Source organism: Oncorhynchus kisutch, linkage group LG3 (genome assembly GCF_002021735.2).
Source record: "Oncorhynchus kisutch isolate 150728-3 linkage group LG3, Okis_V2, whole genome shotgun sequence".
Classification (NCBI taxonomy): domain Eukaryota; kingdom Metazoa; phylum Chordata; class Actinopteri; order Salmoniformes; family Salmonidae; genus Oncorhynchus; species Oncorhynchus kisutch.
The window spans coordinates 30,092,253-30,105,222 of NC_034176.2; the positions used below are offsets into that span (position 1 = coordinate 30,092,253).

Sequence of the window (12,970 nt, forward strand, 5' to 3'; positions counted from 1 at the left end):
AGATGAATTGTCACATCAAACAGCAGATCTCTTTGTTTCTTTGGACCTAGAACTAGCATCTCTGTTTTGACCGAATTTAAAAGTAAAACATCTGCCGTCATCCACTTCCTTATGTCTGAAGCACAGGCTTCGATGGTAGGCAATTTTGGGGCATCACCATGTTTCATCTAAATGTACAGCTGTGTGTCATCCACATAGCAGCGAAAGTTGACATTGTATTTCAAAATTACATCACCAAGAGGTAGAATATATAGTGAAAACAATAGTGGTCCTAAAACGGAACCTTGAGGAACACTGAAACTTACCACTGATTTGTCAGAGGACAAACCATCCACGGAGACAAACGGATATCTTCCTGACAGATAAGATCTTTGAATAGTCCTGCAGGGCGAGCCTTTTAAAGGGGCAATCTGGTATTCAAACAATAACAAAGCGCCTTCGCCTCCACTTTATTTTGTTAAACAGCTGAGGAATGGGGCTAGAGAAATGTAACCACTCCCAAATATAGAGATGCAAGGACTCTCACATTTGGATGCAATTACTGAGCCTCCAGATCAAAATTATAGTTTTAAACATGTTTTGAAACTATAAAGTGTTTGTTTACAATGACATTGTTTACAAATAATGGAGTAAAACAAGCTTATATTTTGAGTTCTGATGGGGTAAGACCATTGTTCATGAGGCATTTATTCAAGAATAAATAGCTATATATTAATAATAAGTCCAAAAATGGATGTACAAATCCCAGATTTCCCCATTAATGGAATTCATGAATTTATTAAATCTGATGTCATCCAACAGGAACCAACACACATCAACAAAACTCTCCAATCCATTAATACACACATGCACACTCACACGTGTGATTGACGATAATATATACATAAGGTTATCCTTGAAAGTTGGAGGGCCTGATGCAAAGTGCACATTGGATTCATGTGATACAGATCGTCTAAACGTATCTCATAATAATGACTTACTTTCTCATAATAATGACCTACGATCTCATAATAATGTCTTACTATCTCATAATTATAACTTACTATCTGATAATTTTGACTTACTATCTCAGAATTCTGACTTACTATTTCATAACGCGTAGTCAGATTTGTTTTGGGGGCTATATCATCAGCTATATCGCCAGCCATATCATCACAACAGCTCTGTAGTCTTATAATAACATTTCAGTTGTGAGGTGATGAAAAATAACCCGTGCCATTTTAATAGCCTACTTCATGAGTGACGTAAACGGTCTCCCTGTAGCATGGGCTCCCCCCGTGATTCTATGTGCGAACTACTGTGGTATCCTCCGTAGACGACGATCCCCACGTAAAAAGAAACGTTACATTCATTTCGCTTTTTCCTCAACTGGTTAAATTCGCTGCCTCCAAATGTCACTCGTAGACGTCTAACGCCTGGAACCGGTTGTTTGTGCATTGCTTCTACCAAAAACTTGAAGGAGATAAATAGTTTCACTGGTTTTATAACCGAACATTTTCCTCTAGTGGGAATTTGTTACAAACACTCCATATGTCGAATATCCTTTAAGAGTTTAACCGGCTTCCAAGACGCGAGGATGAATTCCATTCGACGGGTGCCTTCAAGGGTGAAAACCAAAATGACCGAAACCAATTTAGGTGCGGAAAGGGATCATTTTGACAAGAAGCAGGTAAATATTTTACTCTATGTGTAACACTGTGTCGTTGTATGTGTCGAACTGTTTTGCTTTATCTTGGCCAGGTCGCAATTGTAAATGAGAACTTGTTCTCAACTTGCCTACCTGGTTAAATAAAGGTGAAATAATTTTTTACATAAAAAAAAAAAAGATGAATAACCTTGTGATGGTGGATGCATTTCCCCAGCTCAGCTGTTTGTTTTACGGCTTTTCGACAAACCAGTGTTTGAAATAGCACGTGAGGTCTTTAATTTCTCCAATGTTAATTTTATTTGCGCACAGGCAAGGTAGCGTGTTTCCAAAAACAGCGCTTGTGAACTGTATAACTGTAATATGATGCTCGAGAACGTTTTGATGCAAAATCTGCACCTGGTCCATCACATGAGTTGCTAGTTTGGCAGGCCTGTGGCACCCCGCGTGGCGAAACATTATTCCCAGCATAATTGAACGTTCTGTATGCCATTCAAGCATCTGGTAGTGGTTGCTTGTGATGAATAATTGAGGTTGAGATATAGGCTTAATTCCTTTACATTGATCAGCCATGCCGCTATCGCAAAAAAAAATATACGTCTCACTGTCCAGACATTTTAACTATAATCATCTATTTCCAAATAATTTATTAGGAAATTACACTCTCTAGGTCGTGTTAATGACATCAGTAGTAGACCTTTTTTGTTGTTGAAGTATCTTAGAATTTTTATTTGCTTTTTGCTTTCATTTTCGCCTTCAGTGTCATTTACTTACTATCAGGGATCTGATTGGCAACACATTGTCTGCCTCTCAGGGAAGTCCTGGCTCTCAATACAAGGCCTATCATGTTCAGCTAATCATTCTTGTTTGGCTACATTGTCCTGACTTTCCCCTTGCTCTTTTTCCTAAACCTGTTAATTGAGACTGTGGCAGCAGACCCAGAGCTATCCTTTATAGAGTGTATTGAAATAGTAGTACAAAGTAACTTTAGAAACAATTTCCTGTGGATGGTTCGCCGCATGGCAAATGCATCACCGAAGTTGAAATGACTGGACAGTAGTAACCTGCTGGACTGCTCCATCTGGAATGACTGGACGTCCAGCAAATTCAAAACGGCAAGAGTCTGTGTGACCCTGGCATGAGGCAAGAGGAATCTCTGCCTTCGTTACAGTACCTCATTTGAATATATTGGATTGATTTGCTGCAAAAATACAGGACCTAGTAGTGTTGTCACACTACCTGTATCAGAATACTAGGAAGTAAGGAAGCAAAAGAAACAACATGAAGTGGACAAAGTTTGAGGACAACAGTTCTAATGTTGGAAAAAACAGCCTTATGTTGTGACCCAGAGTCACATTTGTTTATTTTGCAAGCTAATTTACAAAGTAGGTTTTAAAGGACCATAGAGTTCAGTCTGCTTTGTTTTCTTTTCTGCCAAGGAAAATCTGGTATCATAGTATCGCGATACTGGTTTCATGACAACACTAGAACCAAAAGTCACACAAGGTCAGCCAGACAAAGTTAGGCAGTGATGATACTAAACTGAATCAATGAGGAAGAGAATGCATTCCTTTGGCCTGCTAGATGGAAGGAGAGGGAGATTGTGTGGTCCCTTTGACTGCATTGTTGACTGGATATTTAAGATTAGCATATCAGATCAAGTAAGAGGCGCAGTCACATGCCCTTGGCACGTCTCTGTTCAGCGCTGCCATAGACATGAGATCCTGACGCGTTACATCCAAACAGTGACTGGCTTTAGTCTAGCCATTAGTCAGTAGGGCCCTATGAAATCCCTCAGATTTATTTTCAAAATTCTGTTTTTTCCATTTAAATTCTTTCTGTGTTATACGATTTACACTAATTTTATCATCAGAAAGCGGGTCTAATAATGTGAATGAATAAAACGTTGACAATTTAATAAGATATAACCGTACAATTGTGATGATGCAACACAACATTGCACTATTTAAAAATAAAATAATAATCAAAGCAAGTGCTTCAATACAGAGTTCTACTAAGTGTCTCATTATAAATGAAAAAAAGTAATGCAAGAATCTAGGCAACAATGCAGCAAGCAATAGGCAAAACCTAGAGTTATACTTATGTAAAAAAAAAAAAAAATAGCATATTGTTTTTTGTTAAATAAAGTGCTTCACATAAGTGTTTCATTATAAATACATTTAAAAAAAGATTCATGCAAGAATCTAGGCAATAATGCAGCATTAGGCAAAACCTATAGAACTACCTTTATGAGCTGCAATGTCTGTCCATTGTAAGTTTTCCATCTATCACAGACATCTCCATTGAAGTAAATGATTGTCATCCTCTTTGTGTTGAGCTCGGTGAGTGCCTCTCGCTTGTCTGTGAGTCTTGTATTTGCTGAAACTCTTCTCACAGTCTACTGAGCTGACTGGGAAGTAGATGTAGGGCACTGCCACTTCTGCAACTCTTGGGAATCTCACACTCAGGCCCCTCCGTGTAATCAGCAAGCTCCAAAGCAGGTGAGGGCTCACTGGACACACAGTGCTGATAGGCAATCCATTCTTCACTGAGCTCTGTTGATGGGCTTGCCATGTGTTTCAGTTGTGTGCAGGCTTCAATCTGCTTTTCCATGGCTGGAGCCTGCCTGTAGTCCTCTCTGGCTGGATGTGTAGCATGCATCATGGAACGGTCTTTGCACCATACCCACATGTTTTTGCAGTTCCATTCACTAGGTAAGAGCCCAGATCCTTTGACATTTATATGCAGACACTGCTGTGGGAAGGTGGGTTCCTTCCAGGATTGACAGAGTTGTCATCAGTTTGGAGCAGCCCTCCGAGATAAAGGTTAGCTTGACAGTGAGGGCCTGCACCTTCTCCTCTGTTTCCAGCTGGCTGAAGATGTTTGTGACTGCCTGGGATGATGTTTCTGCCAACAAACTCTCTTTACAGATGAACATGCGCTGCATGTTACTTCCCTGCCTCAAAACAGCTATTCCATCTGGAGCTCACTGCTTCAGGAGGAGCCTTGGCCTGCACAAACTCCTTCACAATGAGGAAGCTCACCCATCTTTTCTTTCTGGCAGGCTTCTTGAAGGAGACAGATCTCATCCATGTCACAAGTGATGCAGCTTCAGAGAAGTTGTTGTTGTGCTGCCAGGTCTCATCTACCAGATTGATGACATGACAGAGACAGGTTATATGGACACTGTTGGGTGTCACTCTTTGTATGCCTTCAGGCAGTAGGAGGCATTATGTGACCACTGCCCAGGCATCATTCATGTTCAGATGGTTGCTGTGGAGGGAGGCTAGTACAGCTTGGGAAACCGTTGAGTAGTTGCATCTGTCCATGAAAATGACATCCACCAGAAAGTACTGGTTTTCAACACCTGCAATGAAAGATAAGGAAAAACGAATTATGTTTCAACCAAAAAAGTGTTATTTAAATTTCAAGTCTAAATGCAATATAGATACAGCGGTAGTTGGCTAGATGGAGAGGCAGACAACTGCTGACTTTATGCATCGCTATATTTCACCACAATAGTTCGTCGTTTGGAATATCACAATTTGCATGCGGACAATTCACATTGGAGTTCCAAATTGGTAACGAAATTACAAAAAATCAGTAATGGAATTACTGCAACTGAATTGGCTACAATGGGAAATCATAATATTCACACTCCACAGTTGGGTCACTTTTCGTTTGCCTTGTGTCTGATGGTCAAAACGAGTGTTTTTTAAAACGGTCTGACTCTGGACATCTCACATACACAAGCCCCCTCTTTCCATTTACTGTAACCAGTTTCTTGCTGTTTAAGTACTTACCTAGATGACTAACTTACCTCAGTTTTGACCTGTTGCTTTTAAGTGCAACGCATCCTTTTTGCCAGTGTACAATTCTCTGGGTTGTCCAGGGAAACCAAGCATCTACAGGAAAATGAAGAAGCTAGGGGAGCTATGTTGAGGGTGGTTTGGTAAGCTTTGTTACTATTATTTACAGCTGACATCATCCATTTTTGTGTGGCACAGCATAGAGTTATGACACTTAGGGGAGTGAAAGCACAAACATCCGGTAGCATAGTCATGGTGCTGACAAACAGGGCTAATGTGTACATTTTTGAGAGGTGGAGGAGGAGACTGGAATGACTGTAGTACCATTTTAAGGTGACACAGCAGTAGTAATATTCTGCCTCCCTTGAGTGGGTGTGGGCAAGGCGGGTCGCTTGGAATGTTTGGGTTCTATCAGAATCTCACAGGCTTGTTGTCCAGAAGAGGAAGTGTCTCTCCAGCACAGAACACTCTCCTTTATATCCAACCATTGTAGGATGGTTTGAAGCAAGTCCTTGTTGAGTCACCTACAGTGCATTCGGAAAGTATTCAGACTCCTTGACTTTCTCCACATTTGTTACGTTACAGCCTTATTCTAAAATGTATTAAATATTTTTTCATCTACACATAATACCCCATAATGACAAAGCAAAAAACAGGTTATTATCAATTTTGGCAAATGTATTAAAAATAAACAGATACCATATTTACATACAGTACCAGTCAAAAGTTTGGACACTACCTCATTCCAGGGTTTTCCTTTATTTTTACTATTTACTATTTTCTACAACTATAAAATAACACATGGAATCATGTAGTAACCAAAAAAATGTGAAACAAAACTATATATTTATTTATTTGAGATTCTTCAAAGTAGCCACTCTTTGCCTTCGTGACAGCTTTGCACACTCTTGGCATTCTCTCAACCAGCTTCATGAGGTAGTCACCTGGAATGCATTGCAATTAACAAGTGTGCCTTTAAAAAAAGTTAATTTGTGGAAATTCTTTCCTTCATGTGTTTGAGGCAGTCAGTTGAGTTGTGACAAGGTAGGGGTGGTATACAGAAAATAGTCCATATTATGGCAAGAACAGCTCAAATGATCAAATAGAAACAACAGTCCGTTACTTTAATGCGAGAAATGTCAAGAACTTTGAACGTTTGTTCAAGTGCAGTCGCAAAAACCATCAAGTACTCCTCTCATGAGGACCGCAACAGGAAAGGAATACCCAGAGTTACCTCTGCTGCAGAGGATAAGTTCATTAGAGTTAACTGCACCTCTGATTGCAGTCCAAATAAATGCTTCAGAGTTCAATAACAGACACATCTCAACATCAACTGTTCAGAGGAGACTGTGTGAATCAGGACTTTCATGGTCGAATTGCTGCGAAGAAACCACTACTAAAGGAGACCAATAAGAAGAGACTTGGTTGGGCCAACACAAGCAATGAACATTAGACCGTTGGAAATCTGTCCTTTTGGTCTGCTGAGTCCAAATTTGAGATTTTTGGTTCCAACCGCTGTGTCTTTGTGAGACGCAGAGTAAGTGAATGTATGATCGCCACGTGTGGTTCCCACCGTGAAGCGTGGGGGTGCTTTGCTGGTGACACTGTTGTGATTTATTTAGAATTCAAGGCACACTTAACCAGCATGGCTACCACCAACATTCTGCAGCGATACGCCATCCCACCTGGTTTGTGCATAGTGGGACTTTCATTTGTTTTTCAACAGGACAATGACCAAACACACCTCCAGGCTGTGTAAGGGCTATTTGACCAAGAAGGAGAGTGATTGAGTGCTGCATCAGATGACCTGGTCTCCACAATCACCCAACCTCAACCCAATTGAGATGATTTGGAATGATTTGGACCAGAGAGTGAAGGAAAAGCAGCCAACAAGTGCTCAGTATATGTGGGAACTATTTCAAGCATGTTGGAAAAGCATTCCAGGTGAAGCTGGTTGAGAGAATGCCAAGAGTGTGCAAAGCTGTATCAAGGCAAAGGGTGGCCATTTTGAAAAATATAAAATATATTTGTATAACACTTTCAGTTACTACATGATTCCATATGTGTTTTGACGTCTTCGCTATTATTCTACAATGTAGAAAATAGTAAAAATAAAGAAACCCTTGAATGAATAGGTGTCAACTTTTGACTGGTACTTTAAGTATTCAGACAATTTGCGATAAGACTCAATTGAGCTCAGGTGCATCCTGTTTCCATTGATTGTCCTTGATGTTTCGAAAAAGTTCACCTGTGGTAAATGCAAATGATTGGACATGATTTGGAAAGGCACACCTGTCTATATAACATCCTACAATTGACAGTGCATTTCAGAGCTCCTTGACAGGTTTGTTCCAAGTCACGGATCAGGGGAAGGTTACCAAAAAATGTTTGCAGCTTTGAAGGCACAAGAACACAGTGGCCTCCATCCTTCTTAAATGGAAGAAGTTTGGAACCACCATGACTCTTCTAGAGCTGGCCGCCCCTCCAAACTGAGCAATCAGGGGAGAAGGGCCTTGGTCAAGGAGGTGACAGAGCTCCAGAGTTCCTCTGTGGAGATGGGAGAACCTTCCAGAAGGACAACCATCTCTGCAGCTCTCCACCAATCAGGCCTTTATGGTAGAGTGGCCAGACAGAAGCCACTCTTCAGTAAAAGGCACATGACAGCCTGCTTGGAGTTTGCCAAAAGGCACTGAAAGACTCAGACCATGAGAAACCAGGTTCTCCGGTTTAATGAAACCAAGATTGAACTCTGGCCTGAATGCCAAGCGTCATGTCTGGAGGAAACCTGGCACCATCCCTACGGTGAAGCATGGTGGTGGCAGCATCATGCTTGGGGTTGTTTTTCAGCGGCAAGGACTGGGAAACTAGTCAGGATCGATGGAAAGATGAATGGAGAAAGTATAGAGATCCTTGATAACCTGCTCAGGACCTCAGACTGGGAGAACGTACACCTTCCAACAAGACAACAACACTAAGCACACAGCCAAGACAACGCAGGAGTGGCTTCGGGACAAGTATCTGAATGTCCATGAGTGGCCCAGATCGAACATATCTGGCGAGACCTGAAAATAGTTGTGCAGCAACTCTCCCCATACAACCTGACAGAGCTTGAGAGGATCTGCAGAGGGAATGGGAGAAACCCCCCAAATACAGGTGTGCCAAGCTTGTAGTGTCATACCCAAGAAGACTTGAGGCTGTAAACGCTGCCAAAGGTGCTTCAACAAAGTACTGAGTAAAGGGTTTGAATACTTACGTAAATGTGATATTTCAGCTTTTTATTTTTAATACATTTGCAGACATTTCTAAACTTGTTTTTGCTTTGTCATTATGGGGTATTGTGTGTAGATAAGGGGGGGGACAATTTAATATATTTTAAAATAAGGCTGTAACATAATAACATTTGGAAAAAGTCAAGGGGTCTGAATACTTTCTGAATGCACTGTATATATCTGTGTAGAATGTCTCACTTAGGAGAAGCAGCAGCAGGGGTGAGGACAGAATAGTTTCATCAAAGGCTAGTCTAGTTGGGGCTCAGGTTTCTGTCTGTATCATCGCTGTAAGAGACTGAGCCAGCAATTGTGCTGTCTGGGAGACAAAATACAATAAAGCAGGAGTCAAGGAGAAATGTAATCCAACAGGGAAATTTACATAATGGCCATGAAAGGCTGTTCCATGAAAACAGCTAGTATTTGATGTTGGGATAATGATAATTGATACTGGCTTGTTGAAATTAAATGTTTTATTTTGACCTTTTATTTAACTAGGCAGTTCACTTAAGAACATTCTTATTTACAATGACGCTGGGCCAATTGTGATACAGCCTGGATTCGAATCAGGGTGTCTGTAGTGACGCCTCTAGCACTGAGATGCAGTGCATTAGACCGCTACTCCACTCTTCTCAACCCTGCCAGTGAATTAGTGCTAGACTAGTTAATGCTCACATAACCAGACAGTCTGTTCAGCCTCATTAGCAGTGTGTTTACACTAGTTTATTTAACAGCATTAGTAGTAGCAGCCGTGCAGTGCTTGGGTCTGTGTCTGACCTTGACAGCCAGAGCTGCAGCAGCAGTCTGTTGAATTAAGCTGATAAGAAATGCAATACCTAGAGTCAATGCAGGGCACCTGACTGCCCAGTGTGGAGTAGACTAGAGGTGTTTCTGCTGTCTCCACTAGCTATAGTCCTCCTGGCAGGGATGTCTAAGCACATAGACACACTGCTGCTTAAAGGCAAGAAGGAAGAAGATGAAAAGGTAAGAAGGGAGTGATCGGGGATGGGGGGGTGAAGCGGAGTGTGTGTGTGTGTGTGTGGCGAGTTTATCTGGTGGTGAATCTTCCGACTGTCTTCAGGGATTAGGCTGGGATCATCTCCCCCTCATTCCCTTCTCACTACTTCTCCCTCTATTGGGGGATTTAGCTATGTTTGGGACCAGGTTCAATGTTATGTTGTCAGACTGTCCCTGGCCTACTTAAATCACAGTTGACCAGCTTCTCCTGTTTCCAACCAGATTAATGTAAACTTTTATGACCTTCTCGCATTGCTGTTGAACGTTTTAATGATGCTTGTTTCTTTGTATGAATGAGTTGAGGGAGAGTCAGTGGGGGATGGGGTAGGTCTTTTGTTGGTTTGTGACATTACCAACCTCCATTTCTAGATTTCAAGCAGTTCTGTAAATTGAATTGCTCACACTTCACTGCATTATGCACTGTATGCAGTTTCTGATAAGGTTAGTGTAACAAGGATCTCCCTTCCTCCCCCTTCCCTCTCGTGTCCTTTTGCCCTCACACTCCCTATCTTTTTCACTCACACTCTCTGTCCCCCCTACTTCCCTCCCTCCCCCTCTACTTCTCCCTCTCCTCTCTGAGTGACAGTCAGTCTGAATGTATTAGGGAGCCTCCCCGCACTCATGCTGCTCCATGGCTATCTGTCAAGGCCTCTGTGCCAGAGCGTGGCCTTCATCAACCCAATCTTCTACCCCAGCTGACGGGCCTTCCTCCTCCCACAACCCCCTCATTGTTATGCACCCCCCCCAGACCACCACTTGCTCTGGACCCCTATAAGCCAGGGGGCTAGCTAGCTAGCACTAGCACTAGCAGTAGCTTTACAAGGAGGAGTCCACATGAGCCAAGACTTCCCTCTCTCTCTCTCTCTCTCTCTCCATCCAACTCTCCCCTTAGGTGCACAGTTGCCCCTCTGTGCTTTGTTTAGTGACTGAATGTTTTGGAGGAGGTTGGTGGGTTGTGGTCCGTGGCGTTTCACTAACTAAATTAGGTCTTTATGCATTTCTGGGATTGCTGGCAAGTTTCGCCAGGCCTGCCTCGAATTTTGGGTGTGGAGATTGTAGTCCTCCTCTCCTATGTGTATGATAAGGTGTGTGCATTCTAGAGTGAGGGAATGAACTGTGTGACAGTGTATACAGCAAGTGGGTAAAGGAAATGTGTGAGCCTGTTTGGGATTATTTTGCGATTGAGCGACTCAGTGGGGCAGAATGTATGCTTGTGTGAGTACAGACTTACATTTTCCGCTGCTCGGTGTAACATACCATTGTCTCTTTTCTGTGGTGGTTTGGGACTGGTGGGTTATTGAAGGCCATGGTGGGTTATTGAAGGCCATGACAGTAGCAGAGAATCTGCATAACAGCTCATACATGTTACTCCAAGCTGGATTAGTCAATTGGTTATGTAATGAATTGAAATGAAATATAACAGCAGGCTGTGAGTGAACAGGGGATCCAGAACTCTGAACGTCTTGTCCTTTTCACCCAATGTGTATTCATTCATTCATTCATTCAGGGCCACGGGGAGAGTGGGTGGTGACCTCAGAATGAGTTTCTATTGGCCAATGCTTCTGTGTTGTGTGAGGAATGCTTTGTTAGTCCATTGTTTGGTGCTGTTGATCCTCTATTCACTCAAGTCTGGAGTCAGAATTTGGACATGTGCTACAGAATTATGTGTTACCCATATTTCCCTCATGTATTCATTGAAATCAGTAGAGCTTGTCTTCAGTGGGTCCATATGGGTCAGTCAGAAAATACAGTGTTCTCTGCATGTTCATAACTGTTGAAGATGCATTACAGATCTTATGTTGGGACAAGCCAGACTAAGGGTGACGGGCTGAAAAGACTGGTATTTGTATCAGAGGTCACAATATGCTTGTCATGTTTGGTATTCAGCATATTCCCCTTATCTTCTGGTGTTACTAAGCCTTTATCAATGACTGGGCAACCCCATGTACTGTACAAACACACCAGTGGAGGCTCCTCAGAGGAGGAAGGGGAGGACCATCCTCAGTGAATTTAATAAAAATTAAGAAGTTGTCCTTCCTAGATAACTATACAAAATATATTCGTTGCCAAATCATTGATTAAAACACAGTTTTACTGAAGGTCGACAGTAGCCTCAACAGCACTCTGTAGGGTAGTGCCATGGTGGAGGCTCATGGTTCTCTCCCCCTTCCATAGACTTACACAGCAATTATGACAGGTTGGAGGATGTCCTCCAGAAGTTATCAGAGCTCATTCAGCATGAACTGACATGTTGTCCACCCAATCAAAGGATCAGAGAATGAATTTAGTACTGAAAGCATGAGCTACAGCTTGCTAGCACTGCAGTGCATAAAATGTGCTGAGTAGTTGACTCAAAGAGAAAGACAACAGTTTTAGACAGGGGGAGAGATTTCTCTTCATTTTTGTTTTTGGTTCACTTACTTAGCTAGCTCCTTTCGCCTACTTAAACAGAGGATGCTATGTTAGCTAGCTGGCTATGAATATCCAACACTGGAACTCTTCCAAGTCAAGGTAAGCTTTTGGTTTGACTAATTTATTGTCACTGGGCCTGCTCGTGAAAAGGGAGATAGGAGGAGAGCACGTAGATGCGAGAAGGAATACAACAAGGTGTTTTGTATGTGGCTAGGAAAGTGAACTGTTTGCGTGTGATCAGGGGTGTATTCATTCATTATCATTCTGGGATAAAACACACCGGAATTTGTCCAATAAAAACTGTTTGCAACTGTTGGACTAATGATTACACCCTAGGTCAGCTAGATGCAGGCAAGAGTGTGCAAGAGTGTGCAAGGTGGTATGGAATGTGTCACCGTCTCTCACCTCATCTTTCTCTCAACCTGTGTGCACCTATGTTGAATTCATAGGCTAGGTTGTAGTATCCTAAACCTATTGATATTAAACTGGGTGAAGGGAATTTGAATGACAGTCATCCAATATGCTGTAATAGAAATAAGGCCATGCTCATTTAAAAAATAAAATTCCTCCCTCAGCTTAAACGGCACCGACCGCCACTGAAACGCATACGCTTTGAGGAAAGAGTCAGAGCTCGGTCTCAGCAATCTGCTTCTCTCACTTCCTCTCTCCATTCACTCAGACTAGTTCTACCTGTTGGCCAAGAAGCCTGAGGGGCCAGGACGTAAAATAAAATCACAAAACGAAATAAAAAGTTGGTCACATTTTTTGGGGGGACACACCCAAGTATATAGAACAGATATACTAGTGGCTTTTTCAGGCCC

At 42.1% G+C, this 12,970-nt stretch overlaps 1 protein-coding gene across 3 annotated transcripts in view; it reads left to right on the top strand.

Moving 5' to 3' along the window:
* The first annotated feature begins 1,323 nt into the window (after positions 1 to 1,323).
* The window catches only part of LOC109880047 (huntingtin-interacting protein 1-related protein-like), a 32,050-nt gene continuing 20,403 nt past the window's right edge, over positions 1,324 to 12,970 (top strand). For 2 of the 3 annotated variants that reach the window (XM_020472277.2, XM_020472284.2), the window contains exon 1: positions 1,324 to 1,669. In XM_020472277.2, coding sequence (XP_020327866.1) covers positions 1,577 to 1,669 — 93 coding nt within the window. In that variant the 5' untranslated portion in view covers positions 1,324 to 1,576. Of the gene's footprint in view, positions 1,670 to 9,632; positions 9,705 to 12,970 lie in introns of those variants that run through there. The other variant, XM_020472291.2, reaches the window with a different exon arrangement.